Source organism: Habropoda laboriosa, unplaced genomic scaffold (genome assembly GCF_001263275.1).
Source record: "Habropoda laboriosa isolate 0110345459 unplaced genomic scaffold, ASM126327v1 scaffold541, whole genome shotgun sequence".
Lineage (NCBI taxonomy): Eukaryota > Metazoa > Arthropoda > Insecta > Hymenoptera > Apidae > Habropoda > Habropoda laboriosa.
Genome location: NW_017100692.1, coordinates 114,388 through 134,520, shown reverse-complemented (window position 1 = coordinate 134,520; position 20,133 = coordinate 114,388). Strand labels below are relative to the sequence as shown.

At 34.7% G+C, this 20,133-nt stretch overlaps 2 protein-coding genes across 2 annotated transcripts; one reads left to right on the top strand and one right to left on the bottom strand.

Annotated features, from left to right (window-relative positions):
- Positions 1-1,477: 1,477 nt before the first annotated feature.
- LOC108576935 (insulin-like growth factor-binding protein-related protein 1) lies at positions 1,478-5,068 on the top strand. Its single transcript, XM_017940011.1, has 4 exons — positions 1,478-1,641; positions 2,409-2,607; positions 4,315-4,618; positions 4,899-5,068. Exons 1-4 carry the CDS (start codon positions 1,478-1,480, stop codon positions 5,066-5,068), a joined length of 837 nt encoding a protein of 278 aa, XP_017795500.1.
- A 1,134-nt stretch (positions 5,069-6,202) lies between these two features.
- On the bottom strand, positions 6,203-15,214 carry LOC108576934 (prominin-1-A). Its single transcript, XM_017940010.1, has 16 exons — positions 15,160-15,214; positions 13,865-14,236; positions 13,634-13,689; positions 13,042-13,217; positions 12,530-12,717; positions 11,193-11,288; positions 10,871-11,073; positions 10,582-10,717; positions 9,841-10,011; positions 9,571-9,670; positions 9,206-9,352; positions 8,724-8,946; positions 7,773-8,072; positions 7,398-7,556; positions 7,177-7,310; positions 6,203-6,257 (listed from the first exon to the last, which is right to left on the bottom strand). The coding sequence occupies exons 1-16, from the start codon at positions 15,212-15,214 to the stop codon at positions 6,203-6,205; spliced, it is 2,571 nt and encodes an 856-aa protein (XP_017795499.1).
- Between the last annotated feature and the right edge of the window lie 4,919 nt (positions 15,215-20,133).

The following is a 20,133-nucleotide window of genomic DNA, read 5'->3' as shown; positions in this document are numbered from 1 at the left end:
AGGAGTGAATAAGGGAAAACAGGGAAACAAGTATTTTTTACGTGTAGCGTGATCGAACAACCACTTTTCAACTACCAGCACGAAGCCAACCTATTTAACAGTACTTTACCTATTTGATCGACTAATTGACTGATTGTCGAGTCGTCACTTAGGTTATTCAGGCAATGACCGCCTTCGGAAGTGTCTGTATGCAAGCGCTTAACATAAAGCGTCTTTAAAGTATTATACATTGAAGTAGGAAAGGGCCTCTAATGTAAATTTACAGGTTGATTGTCCTGCCTACGTGAAACACCTTACTGAAAAATCATTTTTTAAAGTGGTTTCTTTATCCGAAAGCTGAAGATTAATTTGAAAAGAATTAAATCTAAAAAAAACCCTGTGAAATACATACAAGGGGATAAGATTCTCTTGGTTCCAGTTTAATTTAGTAATTGCACACCGCTGTTCTGTACAAAGGTCTAGCTGAATTTGGACAATTTCAATTTCTGGATTACCTTAAATCGAAAAATTTCTCACTGGCGAAAATTCACATGTTAAATTCAGAGAGACGACGATTTATCATATCGACAAACCTGTCATTTTTTATCGTAGGGTCAGCAAATTTCAATCTACCGAAGAATTATCTTACATTTGAAAATTGCATTATATTCGAAAGCTGTGCATTTTTTTTTAGAGATAATCTTCGTACTACCGAATTTCGCTTGTACAAGACTTAGGTGTGTACTCTCCGGTGAGCAGGGATTGCCAGCTTTCTTCCTCTGTGTATACAGTGTCTGTCTGTATATTATTTATACGCACTGTTATACAGTGGAAGAAAATATATCGACATTTAGAAAATTATAGTTCAACTGCAGTAATAAACGCACAAATTTTTCGACAAACGTGTCAAATTTACACAAAAGACTTGTTATTTTGATGAATATTTTTCGAACGTAGGATTTCTCTAATAAAAAGTTAATCGTTTCAGAGAAAAATTAACGCAATTGAAGCATAGCTGCTTATAATTAAAAACTCAGAAATTAACACTAAAACTACCGACCGGGTCAAAATGACCCATTAGCATCTTTCGAAGAAACGCGAATGTTCTATACTGGTAAGTATTATCGCTTGTAACTTTCCGAATTTATATTTTACATGTATGCTTCCATTTGTATCGGTACGAATCGAATTTTCCAATCACGGTTTACTTACATGAAAATTCACTTTTGGAAAGTCGCTAATGGGTCATTGTGACCCAGTCGGCAGTTTTAGTGTTAAAGATAGCGCAGGAATAACATTATCGTGATAACTTTACATGTACGTTTTAATAGGTTGACATTACTTTGACAGATTTTTTCTAAAAAAGCAGCGTCCTACGAATGATTATTTTGCAATGAACGTTGCACGAAACTCGAAGGATCTTTACTCCCTCTTTGGAGGAAATTGAGAAAAGCAACTCTTGCTCTTTGTTAGTTCCACTTGCTCGCTAGTCAGCGAGATGATGCGTCGAAGAGCGCTTCTTACGTTATCATTGTCCTACTGGTTTATATTATACACGACGACACTTCAAGGGAACGTTTTTGCATTTATGGAAACTGACGAAGACACGGATGTCACAGCTAAGAAACGCATCGACGGATGCATCGAATGCGGTGATTACAGGTATTATTAAAATTAGAACTGTATCAATATGTACGTACACGACTTTTTATGTTACAATGTATATTTTATCGAGGAATGTAATTTATCATATCGCTGATTTTTTCATGGAAAATATAAAAGTGAAAATGACATAAAGTGAATGAAAACAAACGATATCCGTGATATTAAGAATATTGCACGTATTTAAGATGCTAGAAAGGTAGATCGAGAAATGAATTACAGTGAGAAATTTCTTTGTAATAAGAGGTTTTACGGTTGTTCCGTTATTGCAACGTGAAGTTAATTATTATACGATATATTTATACACAGGGTATATGAATTATTTGATAAATTGTACATTTTTATACAAATTTGTTCGGGTAATGTGTTTTTCGAAGTACATTATTATTTATAACGGAATCTATAATGTATTATTCATACTTTGCTTAATTTCGCTTATTATTTATTATTTAAATTGCTGCAGTCGATCTTCCACGAAATTACGAAGCATACTTTGTATTACAGTAATGAAATTTAAATCCCACTGTTCACAATTAAAGACCACTTTTCAAAGATGCTTCCACTCACAAGACAAGTCTAGTGTAATTGAGTGAAAAACTGCAAATTGTGCAGTTTTAAACAGTTTTTGTAAATTCTTCGAACCTGTTTTCATAAATTTTCTATTTTTCAAGTTTGTAACTTTTTCTAAATTTTAGAATACTCTAACTTTTCTAACCAGTTCTCATAAATTTCGAACAAATTGTGCACTTTTTTAAACGTATACACAGGTGTCCGGGTGATCCTGGAAAGTGTTTATTGGGTTCGGTGTTCGATCCTTGCGAATGTTGCACAAAGGGATTGTGCGCTCGATTGGATGGCGAATCTTGTTGGAATTCTAGTATACCTGGATTGCCCTCGACAAGTCGTAACAATGGATTGTGTGCAAGAAATTATGTATGCACATTGCGATCAGATCTTCGGAAAGAGGTACATTCATTTTTTTCTTCAACTGCTAGATTTTTCTCCTAAAGAGAAGTTAAAATCTGTAGGGTTGTAGATTTCAATCAATTGTTTTCTGCCGATTTTGAAGCGAAAATACGAAATCTTCGTCCAATTCGTGCGTTCCTTACAAAAATATTGCTTAGTTCCGATACTCTCGATAAATATCTCCTTTTCTCACGTGAATCTATATTCTTCTTGAAAATCTTTTTATTTGCTTCAAATACAATTTATTTCTATTCGAATATTTTCTAAACGTTACTTCTAGTCATTAGAATGTTAAAAGTGATATTTTCTCCATTTTTCCATTCACCGATGTCATCCCAAGTTGTCAAATGTTCCATGTTTATTTTCTTCGTTAAGTTGAAAATTGTATCGAAATAACGCAACATACTGTTAAAGCTTTACAAAGTTTTAATAAATATACATAGACAGGGAATTCGGCTACCTTAGGCGAATAACTATTAAATTGGAGGAGAGATTCCTGAAGCCATTCTAAAACGAAAATCAAGAGCAATGAAATTGCGTCCGAGACTTTGTTAATTAGTTATTAACAATTTACGCCTGCGCCTGAAACAGGCAATTTTCGTGCGTCGGTGTCTTTTACGTAGGTGGATGTGCTACGGTTAGGTCAGTGCCTTACGAAGTGAAGCAAAGCGTGCTTACAATATATCCGGTAATAGAAACTGACACACGAGCCACCACAATTTTGCGCAAATTACGCGATGAAAATCCAATGTTTATCGTCGAATAATATTAAACTTGCCCGATGGAATTTTCGGCGTAACTGAGATGTAATTATGCAGATATATAGATTACAGTGGTTCATTAAGGGATGCACATTTTCTACCGGTCAAAATTTTGTACTAAGAAATATTATCTTATTTAAAAATTGACACGAAAATGGATATAAAAGTAAAAGACTTCGCGGAAACGAAAATTAACAATCTTTCGTTTCCCTAATTGGGAATCTTACAATATCAACTTATAACTTAGAAAATTGACCACGTCTTAATTAATGGAAATAATTTGCGTCATGGTGAATATGCATGTAATTATATAGGACAATAGTAGTGTTGTAGAAGTAATTGTGCGTGTAATAGGTTAGATTTACATAATTACGCAACGATTTTCCAGGAGTCTAAAATTATGAACGAGGATTACGTGGAAATTTGATAGAAAAGTAACATGTCACGACTTTATTTGATATTTGCGCGTTAACACATTCGCTGCCATGGACGCGGTATGTGCGGTTCAGAATGGGTTGCCTTGTGTGCCAGAATTATAGCGAGGTCGTAAATTAAAGCATTAAGTAGCGGCACAAATTGACGCAGCGATACCCAGGGTGGCGTACTGTATTTTACGTTCTTCGATTGGGACCTGAATCAAAGCTGAGGCACACTTCGTACGGCCCTGACTCACATTTCGAGCCCTTATCTCCCGAGGTTTCCGTCGATTCGCCTTGTCGATAAGCTCGAATATGCAAATTTTCACGGCGGAGCGAACTCCACGACCTCGCTATATTTCTTCCACCGACTATACATCAAAAGTCGACGCTGCTGCTGTGCCGTCTAACACCATGAATCCTCTGTTAAGGCGGCGGACTTGTTAAAAGTTTATGAAGTAAACGTACCGTTAAGAACCTACATTTTACAATCGCATCGAATTCAATTATAAATTATTATTTGTACACAGGACGAATTACAAGCTGTTTGCGTCTGTATGGAACAAAGTCTAGCGTGCGGTAGCGATAATAAAACATACGCAACACCCTGTGCATTATCTGCAGAGGCGATGAGACGGAGAAATACATCTCTTCTGAGATTACAGCATCTTGGTCCATGTCAAAGTCGTCCTTGGCTTTTATCTCCTTTGGAGAACGTTTTGTCGGTGTTTGGGCAACGAGTCGCGTTGAACTGTGAAGCAGAGGGTTTTCCAATTCCTGATATTTTCTGGGAATTTCATGCAACAGATGGAAGAAAAGTTTTGAAACTACCAGGTATGTATGCGTAATTATATCGAGTATTCAATGGGACGAATTTTAATGTGTAATTCTACGCGACGAAATGAAAGACATTTTATGTCTTTAAAACAAAAAATTGTCGAAATAATAACATTTTGAAGCGAAAGTTAACTTCTCTTCTGAAAATTAATTAACAAGAAAGAAAAGCCTACGTTATACGACAAATGAAAATTTTAACTTTTATTGTTTCTACAATTATTCATTTCGATTTAAACGAATCTGCCGAAGTAAGTAATAACTTACAATGTATTTACAGGTGAAGCACACGGAGCAACAATTCACAGCAGCTTAGGACCAGAACCTTTTATGCGAACATCCTGGCTACAGTTAGCTCGTGTTACTAAAACACACATCGGAGTGTATTACTGTATCGCTAAAAATTCACTAGGAGAAGCCAGAAGTGCGTCTTTCGTGTCCACGCTATAACACTTCGAATGTTTTCACATGCTATATTTTATAAAGTTGAATAAACCATATGAGTGCTTATTAAAAGAGGATATTTCGCGCATACAAATTTAATTGCTACACATACATCACGTAACGTTCCTGAACAAATGGGGGAGCCTTCGGAATTCTGCGCTTATGTAACTTCGCCGCAATATGTAATTACCGAAAAGCGTAATATCGATTTTCCTGTTATATTTTAAGCAAAAATTATTCAAATACAGTAAAACAAGTTCATACGTATACAAATACAAATAGTACAATATAGGTATACAAACGAACAAGTAAGTAATTTAGCAAATGTATAAATAGAAATAGTACAGTTCATTGAACTTAATAATAACAATTTCAATTTTAGGAATATTCTTTAACGTATTATTCGTTAAAATTTATAGAAGAATTAAATGCAATAATACGTAGATATTATACACAGTATTGTTGTTTGAAACGTTTCTGCTCCTTGTTAGCATTCTTCTGGGGGAGGTGGTGGCGGTGGGCTGGAAATTAATTATTCTCTTATTACGACAAACACAATGGTAATTAAATTACGAATTACGAAATATTCGAATACGTATTTTTTTTATCGTTAATGGTACACATCGAAGGTGTGAAAATCACCCTCGAAGTTGGGGATAGAAAGAATATTTCGTTTCTTGAAAATTATCAGAGATAGAGGAATGCTGTAAATTATGCGATGGGAGAGAAGAAAGGCGAGGGAAGAGTTTGTCTTTCAAGTAAAGTTAGTGTTATACGAGTCGTCGGTCATCCAAGTGTTGCAAGAATCGTTGAAGTGTTGTTAGAGTTGTGAGAGTTGTTTTAAAAGTCGTTAAAGTTGCCCGATTGTTCTTGTCTTTGTCTTACGAGTTGTGTAAAGTTATTATTATAATCGCTTATTTAGCTTTACAATAAACTATTAAATGAAAAAGATATTATTATAAATGTTAAATTAAATGTTTATTATTGTTCCTGGACTTAAAACAATTGCAATTTCAATAATCTTTTTACGCTTCAAAATATGTGCACAAATGAACACTCTTGCACATTGAACAAAATGTTATATTTTAAAGAAAATATTGATATCGAAGGAAATATTCAATGTTTTGTTTAAACGTATACTTACTCGGGCGTATGCCAAGTTTCCTCCTCGTTAACTTCAGTTTGAGGGCCTTCTCTGAAAGAAAATATTCGTATTTGTTGCTTCAGTACAAGTTTATGGATCTGTTTACAATTAAAAAGACCTTGCATCTGCTAGAATTGCGTGTTCACAGAGATATTCATTTTCTCCACGCAAAAATCCCATTACGAGGACTTTATTTTGCATTTAAGATGTCGATGAATATGCAAGTGTAACGTTCTATGTTCATTAATATTCGGATTGCTGCAACTACAACCCTCGATTAATTTTGTATGAAAATTTCTCAAGGACGGAAACCTATTTTTCGACGATATTTGTTAAAATTGACTAACATTAATTATGTACTATTACGTGCATCTAATTTCATTTAAAAAATGATATCCATATACGCGCTCCGTCTTTGTTAGTATATTTTTAAAATATTCTTTTTAATCCTTTCCCTTAGGATGCAATATTTACGCTCAGGGGCACCCCCGAGGCACCCGAGCACACTGGCCGGATCCAGTAAAGGAGGCGGCCCACGCGGGGAAGCCCCTCCTCCTTAATTGGGGGCGTGGGTTACCGGGGCCGCAGGCTTAGCCGGGTGGGGGTCGGGCGACGCCTCGGAGGTGGAGAGGGGGTCCTTTTGACCCCCGTCTGGGATGCTCCCCTCTTCGAACAAAAAAACGAGGGAGGGGTCAGGCTAGGGGCGGGTCCGGTGGCGTTCGTCACGAGATCCCGGGCCCGTCCCACAACGCCGAGGAAGGTCCACCGTGGGGGTTTTAGCCGGTAAAAGTGCGGCACTACCCCGCCCCCTTCACCGGGGGGCGGGATGTCCATGAGGATTTCCCCCACGTAAAAAAAAAAAGGAAGCAATATTTAGTAATTTTCAGGCTCAGTCATAAGGTATAATAACCTAATTGAACCACAAGAATATCAAACGATACTACATTACATGAAAAACTGTTGAACTTACGATCTTGTTGGCAGTTGACTGGCACTTTTAGAAACAGTCGACGGCGTTTTATATACTAGAGACAAAACATGAGCAATTGGTGTAGTGGCTATCATAATAACTGTGCACAAGAATGTGGAAAACCAGTATCCACTCTCACTCTGAAAAAAAGAAGAAACCGTTATGTGAATAACATTCACAAACAGTTCTGTAAGATGTTACATCTTTAATTATACACGTACCAAATTACCTAAAAAATGATTACATATTAAATATCTAATTCCTTCTAGGACATCCCAAAGTGGCCGGCACTTCACTACTTCATTTCCCATTTCAGATAATACATGAGATCTCCATTGATCCAGGTAATTACTCAGTCGGTTGACATACATATTTGTTTTCTGTAAAGTGTAACGATAAGGTTATTCAATATACAAAACGTTCCATTTGTAACATAACAAATGAAATTTTATCGACGAAAGGTAACTTGAACGGGTAATTCTTTCACTTTGGCCATGTTTCTACTTGTATCAAGTTGCGATCTTAACTTTAACTCCCAACCCCTTTTCTATTCAAATTTGACTAATTCGAATATCGATAAATTAAGTGATACATACCAACTGAGCAATTTTATCTGCTTGATTCTGAATATAGTATTCAACAGCCTTCAGTTGAAAAATCGATTGATTAACTTGACGTTCAAGCGGCTGTATTTGCAATTCTAATCCAGCAAGTTTATATAGCAGCATATCTTGTAATTTTATTACAGGTTTCACGCGTTTTAGATATAGATCTTGCATGTTTAATACAATAGTCTCCAAACTTCTGGCTGTCATCCTATCGCTCATTTGCCGAGTAACTTTGTCCAATTGATCTGAGAGATCTTCCAAATCTTTACTTAAAATTCGTCCTTGGATCTAGTAGCAAATAACATTCTTTAGATATTGAAAATTTTATTCAACGTATTACAAGAAATTGTGAAGTATAATTAATGTGATATTTTTAACCCTTTGCATTCCAAGCATTTTTTGATCAGATTAATAGTGAAACTTCTGAAAACTCAGTCTTGTCTTGAAACTTACTTATTTCTATTTCTTATGTTAATTTGCATTACTTTGATAATATGAAAAAATCTGAATTGTACATTTCAAAGTTCTCCAAAGGAATTAGGCGTGTCGCCATAAAAACGCCACTGGAGTGCAGAGGGTTAAACGTTAATAACTGAAAAAACGAAGCCACAAACGTAATTTTTTTATTTTCTATATCGGCTTCTAGAATTATCCCCTGTATATATTGCATGCAATATTATTTAAAAAACGTAAAATGACCTTAACTTCGTGTGTAAAAAATATACTTTCCCATATCTTCCTTACCGCAAAACATTCTCTATTCGACGCTAATAACATTAAATACAATTTATCCGCCAATCTATCAAACATAATTCCATTATTGTGGTAATCTGGTATATGATACTCAATTGACAGTTAAACAAGAATATATCTACAGTAGAAATCGAAATTCTAAAATCACAGTAATGTCAAAGGTGAACAAAAGAAAATTGACAATACCATAATTCTGTGTTCTGTTAAATTCAATCCACAAGCATATAGAAGATTCAGCAGTTGTCGTTGCAAATTAGGCGTGAATATTTTTAAATCCTTCAGTTTGACTTTCAGTCTTAGTATAATTCTAGAGAAGCTAGACCAAGTCCAATATGCAGTAAGTTGCTCTAACTTCATTGCATTTCCTAAACCAAAAACAGGATAAGCCGGCTCGCCGTCTTGGCATTTCCTGTAATTACACATTATCAAATTAATTCTTAAATAAACTGACATTACGAAAAGTTAAAAATAGAAACAATTCCTTGTTTTTATAAATGTTTAAATTTTTTGTAATTATAGTCGGAGGCAAATATGGTGTGTCTAGGTGACAATCCCTGGTAAGATCATGTTGAATATTATCTTTAATTGTATCTACCATAATAAAATTCGTATATTGAAACAATTAGTGTCTCTGGCTAATGTAACGGTTATAATGTAAATTGACTTACTTGAACAGATCCTTCAAAGGTACACTTAATTTCTTCCCTAAGAACAGTCGCGTCTCCAAGATAGCTTCTATTATAATGAAATTTGGATCGTGAAGCGGACGACAGATTAACATAAAAACAAAAAAAAAAAAAGCCACAACAACGCCACTGAAATGTAAAAAGTAACACTTCAAAGTAAAACTCCACTTTGAGGATATAATATTATTATAATATTATAGTACGTGTATTTCTATGAAATTTCTATATTTCATGTAAAACATACATAGCACGTTACATACAAGTACCAATTTAACAGCATTCGTGTTATAATATTATTAAACGCATCAATTCATTAAGTTCAATTCAATTGTATATAGCGTACGCACCATAGAAGCATAGGTCGCATTTTATGTTCAGAAGAACCACAACCACAACAAAGGGCTCCAAACAGTAGCAACCAGATAAGTAGGACACATAAAATAGTACCTGCGAATACACATGTATCCTATTTCAATAAAAGTTATTACTAAAAACTAAAAAAAAAAAAATCTGAACCAGAGGTTTCTTATGTTCACGGCATTTTTAACTTAGGCGCTTTAAACTCCTTCTACTCCTTCTTAAATTTGAAATTGAAGAAAATTTATGACAGTACTTACCAATACCTATAAGCCATCTGATATGTTCAAAAATAATTATATACGGTGTGGCATAATCCACTAATCGTCTTGCAGACTCCAACTGCTTAATGAGTTCAGAATTGCTTGCTTCCATGTTTCGCGCTTCGTCAAAAATTCTAGCGCGCATTTTAGTGACTTCGCGTCGAATTTCTGGAAACAAATGTTTTTTCTATCTATTGATTTAATTGCGATCAATTTACACAGAGAATTATGAGTAATTTAGTTCTGAAAAATTATTTATCAAATTTTGATCATACTAAAATAATCGAACACCTTGTATATTTATATTATATACAGACGTTACTCTGAAACCCAGTGAGGTCAGAGATAGACAAATTATTACTTATAATATTCAGATTTATTTTCTAAATAATAAATAAATTTTTGTGGCGAATGTTCTCTGTATACAGAGTGTCTCAAGCTAAAATCGAACGCCTAAATATCTTCCATATTTTTAACGATATCGAAAATTTTTTAAACACAGTTTGAATGGTTTAAAAAGAGGAGTATCGTAAATAGAAAATTTTTCATATATCAAAATCACTTTCTTATCGAACCACGTTGGTTTCAAAGAAGAAATGCGTCATATCAGTGCCTATACAAAACAATGAAATTCTTTGAGCGCCTAAAGTTAATGGGGTAAGTCAGCAATCGATTAGTACCGAACGTAACACGGTAAATCTTGGTCATTTACCCGATAGTTGAAATATTTCTACTTACGATTTCGGACTTCTAAACTATTCCTGGCAATATATTGTGGAATATATAAATATTCTCCTCGAGATTGGCGAATAGTTTCTGATAAATTTTGTCGTTTGAAATCACGTAGACGTAATAGACGATCATCTTTCACAAACTGAAAAGATACAAGCGACATTCTTGTATCTTTTAAATAAACAATACATTCGTTTGTAATAAAGTTCGGGGTTTCGAAGGAAATATTCCGCATATTCTTTGATTAAGCACGCAGACGTATTATTTGTATTAATAATAACATTCAATTGTTCACCTGATCCATCCGCAAAGTTAATCGCAAGCTAGAGGAATCGATAAGGGTGCAAAGAGGACGATCTTGGCCAGCACAGGCATCTAGCGCAGTGTTCAAATTTCTACGCATATCGCTAAGTTCTATATTTAATTGTTTTCCAAAGCTGAGAATATTTTCAGCATCTTTTAACAAATTTTCAACACTATCTGACACTGTATGGCTAGCTGAAATACAATAATATTTTAAACATAATTAAAATTGAGCTCCTTTTCATCCCCTAATTGGAGATCTTGCAATAATAATTAAAAATTTCTTCGCCAAGTAATAACCATAATTTCCTTACCATTTACAAGAACTACGAGCGCATCTAATGCAATATCTAGTCCTGTTTCACTGGCTAATTCAGTTTGTACTGGTCTTCCTAATAATTCTTCTATATCTGCAACATGTAAACATATTACATTTGACACTCTACAACAGTATTACAAAAGGAAAGATTGTCCTGTGTCATGTCCTGTGTCACAATTGACGAAACTCTGTATAACACTCGACTTGTATAAATATATATATATTTTTTTTATTTTTGTAAACTCCAAAACGTTTCTCACTTTACTCCCATTTTTCTAGACTAACAAAGATCCTACACATCTCTAGTTACACATTTTTCAATACCTTGGTCCGCTTCCTACTTCCAAAATTATACCTTTAATACTGTTTCATATTTATGTATCACACGAATATGTATAAGTCACAAGCCACATTGTTTCATTTATTCATAACAATTATTTAATTTATAACACGTTCTCAATAGTCATGTAATACGATTGACAGCTGTGTACAACGACGAATGCACATAATACGGTCTGTATTGTTCACACTAACGAGCTCAATTTACAGGACTGGTTAATATGTATGTACTATGATAGACCCACTATAAAGGGACACAATACATCGTCAGATCCGTTGTCAGATTTCTCAGACTTCGTGATAAATTTGAGATAGGTGTCAAAATCATTGATAAATCCACTGGTCGCACGGGCGATTGGTAACCTAACAGAATTCTTCTGAAATATCGCTGACAATTCGTGATTTGCTGGACCAGTTGCTTGTATGTGACGATATCGTCTGATATTTCTCAGTAACAGCCGGGTGATCATTCTCAGACAAATGTTCAATGCTTGAAATGTCATTTCAATTCATTTGCTACAGCATTATTTGTGAAGTGTCCAGACATGTAACGCGATGGATGATTTTTGTTCACAGTGAAAACCGCTGTGCCATCGCAATATTACACTTGCTCTCCTCTTAAATTAAGGGCATTTCAATTTTTCCCTCGTTACTGTAACGATCTATGATTACAGCTACCTTTTCGAAAGATCGCGAACGTACAGACTTAAATACACCTTCTAGAGTTATCAGCAGTGGATACGAAACATTTCACTGTTTATAACCGTTGTGCAAAAAGTCAGGTGCAGAATTCCTCTGGAATACATTTTATCACAATTCCGAACGATAAAAAGACTATGTTACTGTGCTTACCGAATTTGTCCTTTTGTCGCTAAAAGATTGGTGGAAAATAATTATAGGGTTCCATTTAAAAAAAAAAAACTAAAAGCGACCTTGAAAACTGTGACACCGTATGGCACTACTGTAACACTGTAAAGGATAAAATCCACTTACTATCTAAATCCGCCAGAATTGCCTCGCTAGCCACATCCAAACTTCTCGACAAACATTTTCGCAGTTGAATAGTTGTACTACTGTGGTAGTCGTTTAGATCTTGCAAAGCAGCTTCAATTACAATGGGAAATTTCTCTACACTTTTTGAGACTGTTTCGTTACACACGATCATCGTAATGATAATCGCTCTAAAAACAAATTCGCAAATTGATCAGTAGGGAAAAAGTAGTATTTCACAGACAAAAAAATTTTTAAATCATCAACTGAAATATAACACTGAATGTGTAGAAATAAATAAAACGATTCGTTACGAGATGACTTTTTACCGAGTTTACGTATTTATTAGCAGGTGTATATTCTTCAGCTTTGTAACATTAGCTGTATTTCTGTAGGATCTGCATCTATCATTTTTATTGGTCACATAAAATTGCTCATATCGAATCGTTAATATCACTAATGTATAGAAATATACGAAAATTTCACGATAATAAGAAATTTACAGCAATGCATACCCAAGAAGGCCGAAGAAAAAAGTGAGGAAGAATACAAGTAGCTTAGGATGTTGAGTTGGTTTATAATCCTCCCTTGTAGGACGGCATGCAAGCCAAAGTTCTATTCCAGGTATTATGCAGCACAAAATACAACACATGCCGAGTACTGCTAACAGAACTGCTTCTAGGCGTATGGACTGTAACAATTAAAGCACACTTAACGATAAGTATAGTAGGATATTATTTTAGAACTACTTCCTTGGTCTTGTGCTTTAAAAAACAAAAAAAAAAAAAGTAAAATTAAAAATACAACTAAGTTTGAAGTACTGTTTAAATTATCTAATATTCCCTTTAAATATAATCCTTTCGAAAATTTGCTTTAATTTAAATATTTTTAAAACTTTGAAATTACCGAAATAAAAGATTTTACATCGAACATCTACCGTTTGTCACACGCGTCAAGGACTAAAATCTGCCGCAGCGAAAGGGTTAAAAGCAGTGATATTTAATATTGTAGTGTTAAAATAGACCGATTCTGTAGTAATTTCACATATATTTTTATCGAAGTTCCTTATTTCTAGGATAAGACTTAAAACTTAATCGGGTATCTTACCTCGGATATCAATTTTGATGTATCTAACCGGTTTTCAATTGCATCGGTTAATAAGTCTGTAAGTATTGCAAAATATTTTATCTGAGAATATTTCCTCTATTTGGAAATGTTACATAATAAATATCCTTTAATTACTCGCGCTCTTCAGTCGCGTGTATAGTTGGTGGAAGAAATATAGCGAGGTCGTAAATTGAATGTGTATAACGTGTAAAGTGCAAAGATGCAACTTACCAACAGGTACGTCATAAGGTTGAATAAATGACAGAAATTTTCGAAGAAAGTCGAAAATAAATATTCCTCTGTTCAAGTGTAAAGTTGCCATTCTATATTGTTTATCCGAGTTAATGCCGGGAAATTTAAGCTTCGGATTCCAATCGTTCCAATTTATCTTCAAGTGCGATATATTTGTGTTGTTTCTTGTTCCATCAATTGGAATGTCGGTAACTATTTCACTTTCATTGTATTCTTCTTCGTTGAATGCGTGAAAAATGATAATGTTGTCTGTAGTAGAATAATTATAATTATTAGGTAGCCGATTTACGTTAGATGTGTTTTCGAAGTGACCCAAAGCATCTGATGTGATGAACAATACAATAAAGATCCCTGAAAATTTTTAAAAGGACATTCATTTATTCGTAGTCGTAAATTGTATATTATAAAATTAAAGAAAAGAAATATGTCTCGTTATTATCGTATCATTTTAAATTTCACTACTTTATTAGAAATTTTACTCGATAAATTTTTCATTTTTTATCACGCATTACTTTCATGTGTAGGCAATAATTTATGACGTTTCTTTACTGCATTTTTAACATATTTTAAATAAAAAATATAAACAGTTATAGTAAATAAATTATTTACATTTATGAAACGTTTAATTGACAGGTGTAGCATGAAAATCTCGTTGTAATGATTTGATGTGTAATAAGTTTACTGGAATCTAAGATCCACTTTCAAAAAGTGGTAGTAAAAGTGATTTATTGTAGTACACTTTTTTCTATATACACATATTCAGAGAGTTTTCATCGTTTTGTATTAGTCATGGGAAATGATAACATAAAGTGATTCTTACCGTTAAACAGAACCATCCTTTTTGTCTGCAAACACAGTATCAAGCGGAAATTACAGAACAACCCTGTTGAATCGTGGTTATATGTGAACTGACACTTGAAAGATTCATGAAGGCTTCTGAAACCCTGCAAGTGCAAATGTTATTGAACCCGAGTGACAGAGATATAAAGACAGACATACTTATGAATGCACATTTACGAACTCGAAGCAAAATAATGAGCGACATCTTAAAATTTGGGTAATTAACGTTTCATCAACCTTGCTGTATATTGTATACTCAACACAAACTCTTAAACGCACGATTCAGTTTCCTAAGATTGTTGTACTTACACTGTGATTAAAAATTTAGGACAATAATTTCTACACCATTTCTGTTACTTTTTGTACCAAGAAGTACTATACAGAGATGAGAAATTGGTTAACATAAGGAATGCGGGTCTGATTGGGTCATATACCCATAAGCCCACCTTCTCTAACACAATCATAGAAGTAGGGCACATGTATTGTCATTATTGGCCGACACAATACCATCGACGAATCGGATCATTTAAAATTGCGTGACGTGAGATTAAGCGGCGCGAGTGAAGTACTCCTCTTGCCCCTGTGCCGCCCCGCGAGAAATCTTTCCAGCTCTGCATAGTAGATAGTTGAACAACCTTGTTAACCAGATGATTTGGAGTAGCAACGTATAGTTAGACCAAGCAAACTTGAAGGTTCAGGGAGGAGTAAAGATCAGGAAGTGGGAGGTGAAGGAGAACACTTCCGAAGAAGGGGCTGGACCACTTTCCTCGTCATAATAGCGGTGGCGGTACCGTGTGGGGCCTTAGTCCCCTGATGGCGCCCTTTCTTCTCCTACATTGAGAGAGGGAGGTCTGCGTGGACCGCTGGTTACTGGGTGGGGGACCATCGTATGCGTCCCCCAGAATGGGGCGGAGCAAGGCGCTTAGGAGGCGAATTAGGAGGCCAAGGGAGGGGCCTGTTTGAGACCCTCCCATCGGTCCGACGGGGGAGTACCCGAAAGTACTTGAAAATGATGCTGGGGGACTCGCAGCGTGCCCGACGAGGGTAGCCATGGGAATTTTAGTGGGTAAGGATCCCACACTACTATGCAAGATTTTTCCCATGTAAAAACAGAAGAAAACAGGTGCTATTAATCGTTTGTCTTGCGTGCTGACCCAGGTTGAAAGACAAAGTGGGCAGATAATCTTATTACTTTCTTGTTCTTTGATCAGCGCGCGATATACCGACAGCTGATTGAAAACCACTTATCTATCTACACTAAAACTTCCCCTCAAGCAGGGACTAAAATGCTGGTATGTCAGTTACCAGTTTACCGACTCCAAATAAACGCTGCAGCCTCTTCGATGCGAACTGTTATACGGCTGGTGTCAATGCTTTCCATGCATGTCGCTTGCGCATTGCAAGCTATTTCACGTAGAACAGTAGCTGCCACGCGTGGGACGAATCAATGCAACTCATTGTATATATAGCGGAACTTTCCCCAGTGATAAGGCGATTAGTTGTATATACACGGATGATATATGGATATGAACGTGTACTTATATGTAGTACGTGAATACTTAGGAATAGTATCGATACTATTGCTATTGTCACTTTTCTTTCATAAGACATATGTGTTTACCTTCTGTACATTGAAATATTGCAAAAAAATTGTCCACGACGCGCAAGTTTTAAACAAATAAGATTTTTAACGGTGAAAGTTAGAAACAAATGTTACGTGAAATTTATAATTTTAGACGATCTACCGAAAAGTAAAAATTATAATCTTTTATATATCGGTAGATCGTCTAAAATGAAATATTCTTTATACATATGTAACAATCGTTTCCATTTCTTATCGATAAATATTTATATGCAAAACAACAGAGAGACTCGTTTGTCTGAATATATCCCGTACCGTTACAAAATTGTATTCGAAGAACAAAAGAACACGAAAACTTTCAGGTTTGATTTCACCCCTCAAAGTATGTTACCACCGATAAAAAGTTGTTCCTTGCATACTTCATCATGCTCTACATACACATAAAGTTTCATTAAAATCAAAATTTTCAGGTCGGGTGACTTGCCTTGTTGGAAAATGAAACAGTAGAGAAAGGAGCAAATCGGAAGGTAAAGGTAGTTTTAGATTTAATTTAGAAATTAATGGAAACCTTGCATATGATAATTTTTTCACGTCCTACGAATTAATTTAACCTTTTTTCAAGAAGAAGTTCGTAATAATAAATTCATTAAAAAGAACCAGTTAGACAAAAAAGAAACATCGCTACATAATTTTCTTCTCCCACTTTCAGATACTATTATAATGCTCTAAAAAAATGTAATTTCGTGAACTTCCATGCATAATAGCAGGGAAATTCACACGTCAGGTACACAACTAAATATCCCGTTACATGTTTTAATTACAACAGTCCAAGGGAGGCACAGGCAGAAATGTTAAAATCGTCGTGCTAACAATCTCAATGATTATTCACGCTTGACAGGTGTTTAAAATTTCTACGCGCTTTAATGCTTACCCGTAGACTCGCTGTACCGTGACTTATTTGATATTTGATTATATTTAGAGCCAGGAAGATTTGCAAAGGGCTACAAATTTCACGTTCTAAAACCTGTCTTTCACGTGGAATTACATCTGATCCTGGCTCATCGTGTCTTTTACGAAAGCGTCATCCGTAGTGCTTTGTTAAATTATTATATTAGATTGTGCATCAGATCCCTCCGCTGCAAGTACCACTTTACCTATGGCACTTCTAAATGTAAATGAAGCTGGCGAAACGAGAGCACCAATGTCTTACATAATCCTTTCTCGGCAGAAATGAAAAGATTTCTTCCTTCTGAATTACAAAAACTTCTTTTTTTTTTCATGGGCAATCGTCCACGTTAAAGGGAAAATCACCCTCAAATTTGGGGGTTGGAAATATATCTGGTTTAATATCTGGAAAATTGTTAAAGATACAGGAATTGTGTTAATTGACGAATTTGATTGGATAGATAGATTTGAAAGAAGATTATTTATTTAAATAATTACATTGAAAATCATGACCTCTTCCTTAATTTTTGTTTGTAAAATATCTATCAATTTTCCTGTAAAGTGTACGTAGATTACACGCCCAAACACAGAATACGAATAAACCAGAATTTTAATTTTTAGCAAAATCAGAAAATTAATTATTCCCGAAATTTGCTTACACAGAATGTTTTCTCGTGGATGAATAAGATTTTTCAGTTAATTTAAAGTGTAATTCTGGACAAAAAATGTCTTATAATGACCCTTAGTTAACGAGATACTGTTAATGAAAATTGCGGTTTTGACGTGTCGTAATATCCCAAATGAATCTTCACCTCCGGAACTATTAATCATACGGACACGACTTCTTTTTCATTTTACTCAGGAAAGCTTGGGCTTCCGAAGTCATTTTTCTAAAGCAAAGGAAGATATTGTTACCATCCAAAAATTACGAATAAATTTTTATCTTGCAAATTTGTCGGTGAAAATTTACTTTGAAAAATCTGAAATATATATATCAATATTATACATTTTCCGAACGTCTTCTTTATAACATATCAATATTTTGTACGTGTTTTATTAGAAAATTAACGTCACAATGAGCCATTAAGTGTAGCTTTACGCGCCGACTCGAGCAGAGAGCCGAGGCGTACGAACTCCTACCAGCCCAGAGTATCTCTTGCCACGGCATGTCGTAGACTTATCGCAGTTCCTACAATGAAGGTCTGCACCACAAAATTTCCATACCCGGGGTATTAATTTTACCTATTGGGAAAATGACTAACGACACATGGTATAATATAATTGGAAAACTTAAGAATAATTAGTTATGTTAATTTTCAAAAAATCAAAATTCTGATTTATCCATATTTTGTGTTTGAGTGTGTACTCTGCACACAGAAATTTACACGAAAATCGATAAGAATGTTTTAATTTACAAGAAACATTACCAATATGAAAAGGTAATAATTTTGTACATATTATTTAAACAAATGAACTGTTTTCAAATTTATTCACACAGTCCAATTTGTCATTGAAAAATACAAAATTCGTCAATTTACACCATTCCTTTATCTCTAATAGTTTTTGAAATATTGGATCAAATACGTTTACTACCCTTAACTTTGAAGGCGAATTTCACTCCTTCACTATGAAACATTGCTAATATAAAAAAACACGTGTCGAATATTTTTTTGAGAAGAATCATATACCACAGTTTTATCAAAATCGGTATTCATCTAGATCTCATTGCTCCCATTTCTCTCTATGCAGTTTCATTGGCATTATTTTTACTATGGTTGCTGTGTTTCCTATCGGAATCTATTTCATTGAATTGGAATGCTGTATCCCTTTCATCAGAAGTATCAGCCACTCTCATCTTCAGTATCAAGATAGAATAATATAGTATTTTATATTTTTGTCTCAAATTTCTTTTTCGTTATATGTACTTACGAAAAATAGTACAAACTGGCACATTATACGTGATTTACGTTTACAGTGTTTTGAAATTACCGATGAATAGAATGGAGAATACACTGTTGAAAAATGATTTTTGAAAAAAAATTTCTCTTTCGGAACATTTTAAATTACATCTCTTAAACATTTTCCCGTATCATCAGGCACAAATGTATACTCCAATGTTCCGATTTATATGCGACACTTTGTATGAATATAACTGTAAAATGATAAAGCCACATTTCGTACCGGGGGATGTGACGTTCCGAAGAAAATTTTTCTTTCTTTCCTTTCTCTCATGCTTCATTGGCTGGAATGAGAGTCGATAACACGGAGCATTGTGGGAACTCCTTAACCGAGCGCAGACTTAACCTTCGGTGTTTAAAAGCAAAACTAGTCTGTCTCCTCTCTTTAAACAGCGCACTTTTTATTTAAAAACCAACGTGATTCTATAACTAAATTATTTAAAAATGTGATACATCATATCGCACCTCAGATTTCTCAAAAACCGGAAGTCTAACTACTTTTCACGGACTTGTCTGTGTTCCTCCACATTTTTAAGAGCCACAGTTCATAAAGATAGAATTGTCAACGACAAAAGGCTCTTTTGGGGACAGCATAAACAAATTTTAATTTAGACGTATTTTTTGCTTTTGTTTGTAATTGACGTTCGCAAATTTACACTAAAATGGAATCACGATTTGTAAATAAGCAGATTTTTTAAAAATCTATTTAGACAGCTGAGTTGTTAGTTACGAAATGGTTACAATTTTGCAGTTTTAATCATTTCCTTACACCTAATAGTTACACTTATCAGTAGTACTGATACTTTCTTATCAGTAGTATTCTTCAATTTTAGTACACTTAAATCATGCAGTAAATTTCATTAAAATCAACTCGTGACACTTAACCCCTCCGCTACGAAGGGCGTATACATACGCTTTGTAAA

What these genes read in the sequence shown, in the direction of transcription:
- LOC108576935 (XM_017940011.1), top strand. Translation starts at nt 1,478, where the DNA reads ATGATGCGTCGAAGAGCGCTTCTTACGTTATCATTGTCCTACTGGTTT. An exon ending in ATCGAATGCGGTGATTACAG is followed by an intron (nt 1,642 to 2,408) that starts GTATTATTAAAA and finishes ACGTATACACAG; the next exon opens with GTGTCCGGGTGATCCTGGAA. An exon ending in AAAAGTTTTGAAACTACCAG is followed by an intron (nt 4,619 to 4,898) that starts GTATGTATGCGT and finishes ATGTATTTACAG; the next exon opens with GTGAAGCACACGGAGCAACA.
- LOC108576934 (XM_017940010.1), bottom strand. Translation starts at nt 15,214, where the DNA reads ATGACAATACATGTGCCCTACTTCTATGATTGTGTTAGAGAAGGTGGG. An exon ending in AATTCTGGCGGATTTAGATA is followed by an intron (nt 11,289 to 12,529) that starts GTAAGTGGATTT and finishes TACATGTTGCAG; the next exon opens with ATATAGAAGAATTATTAGGA. An exon ending in CAGATGGCTTATAGGTATTG is followed by an intron (nt 9,671 to 9,840) that starts GTAAGTACTGTC and finishes GTGTATTCGCAG; the next exon opens with GTACTATTTTATGTGTCCTA.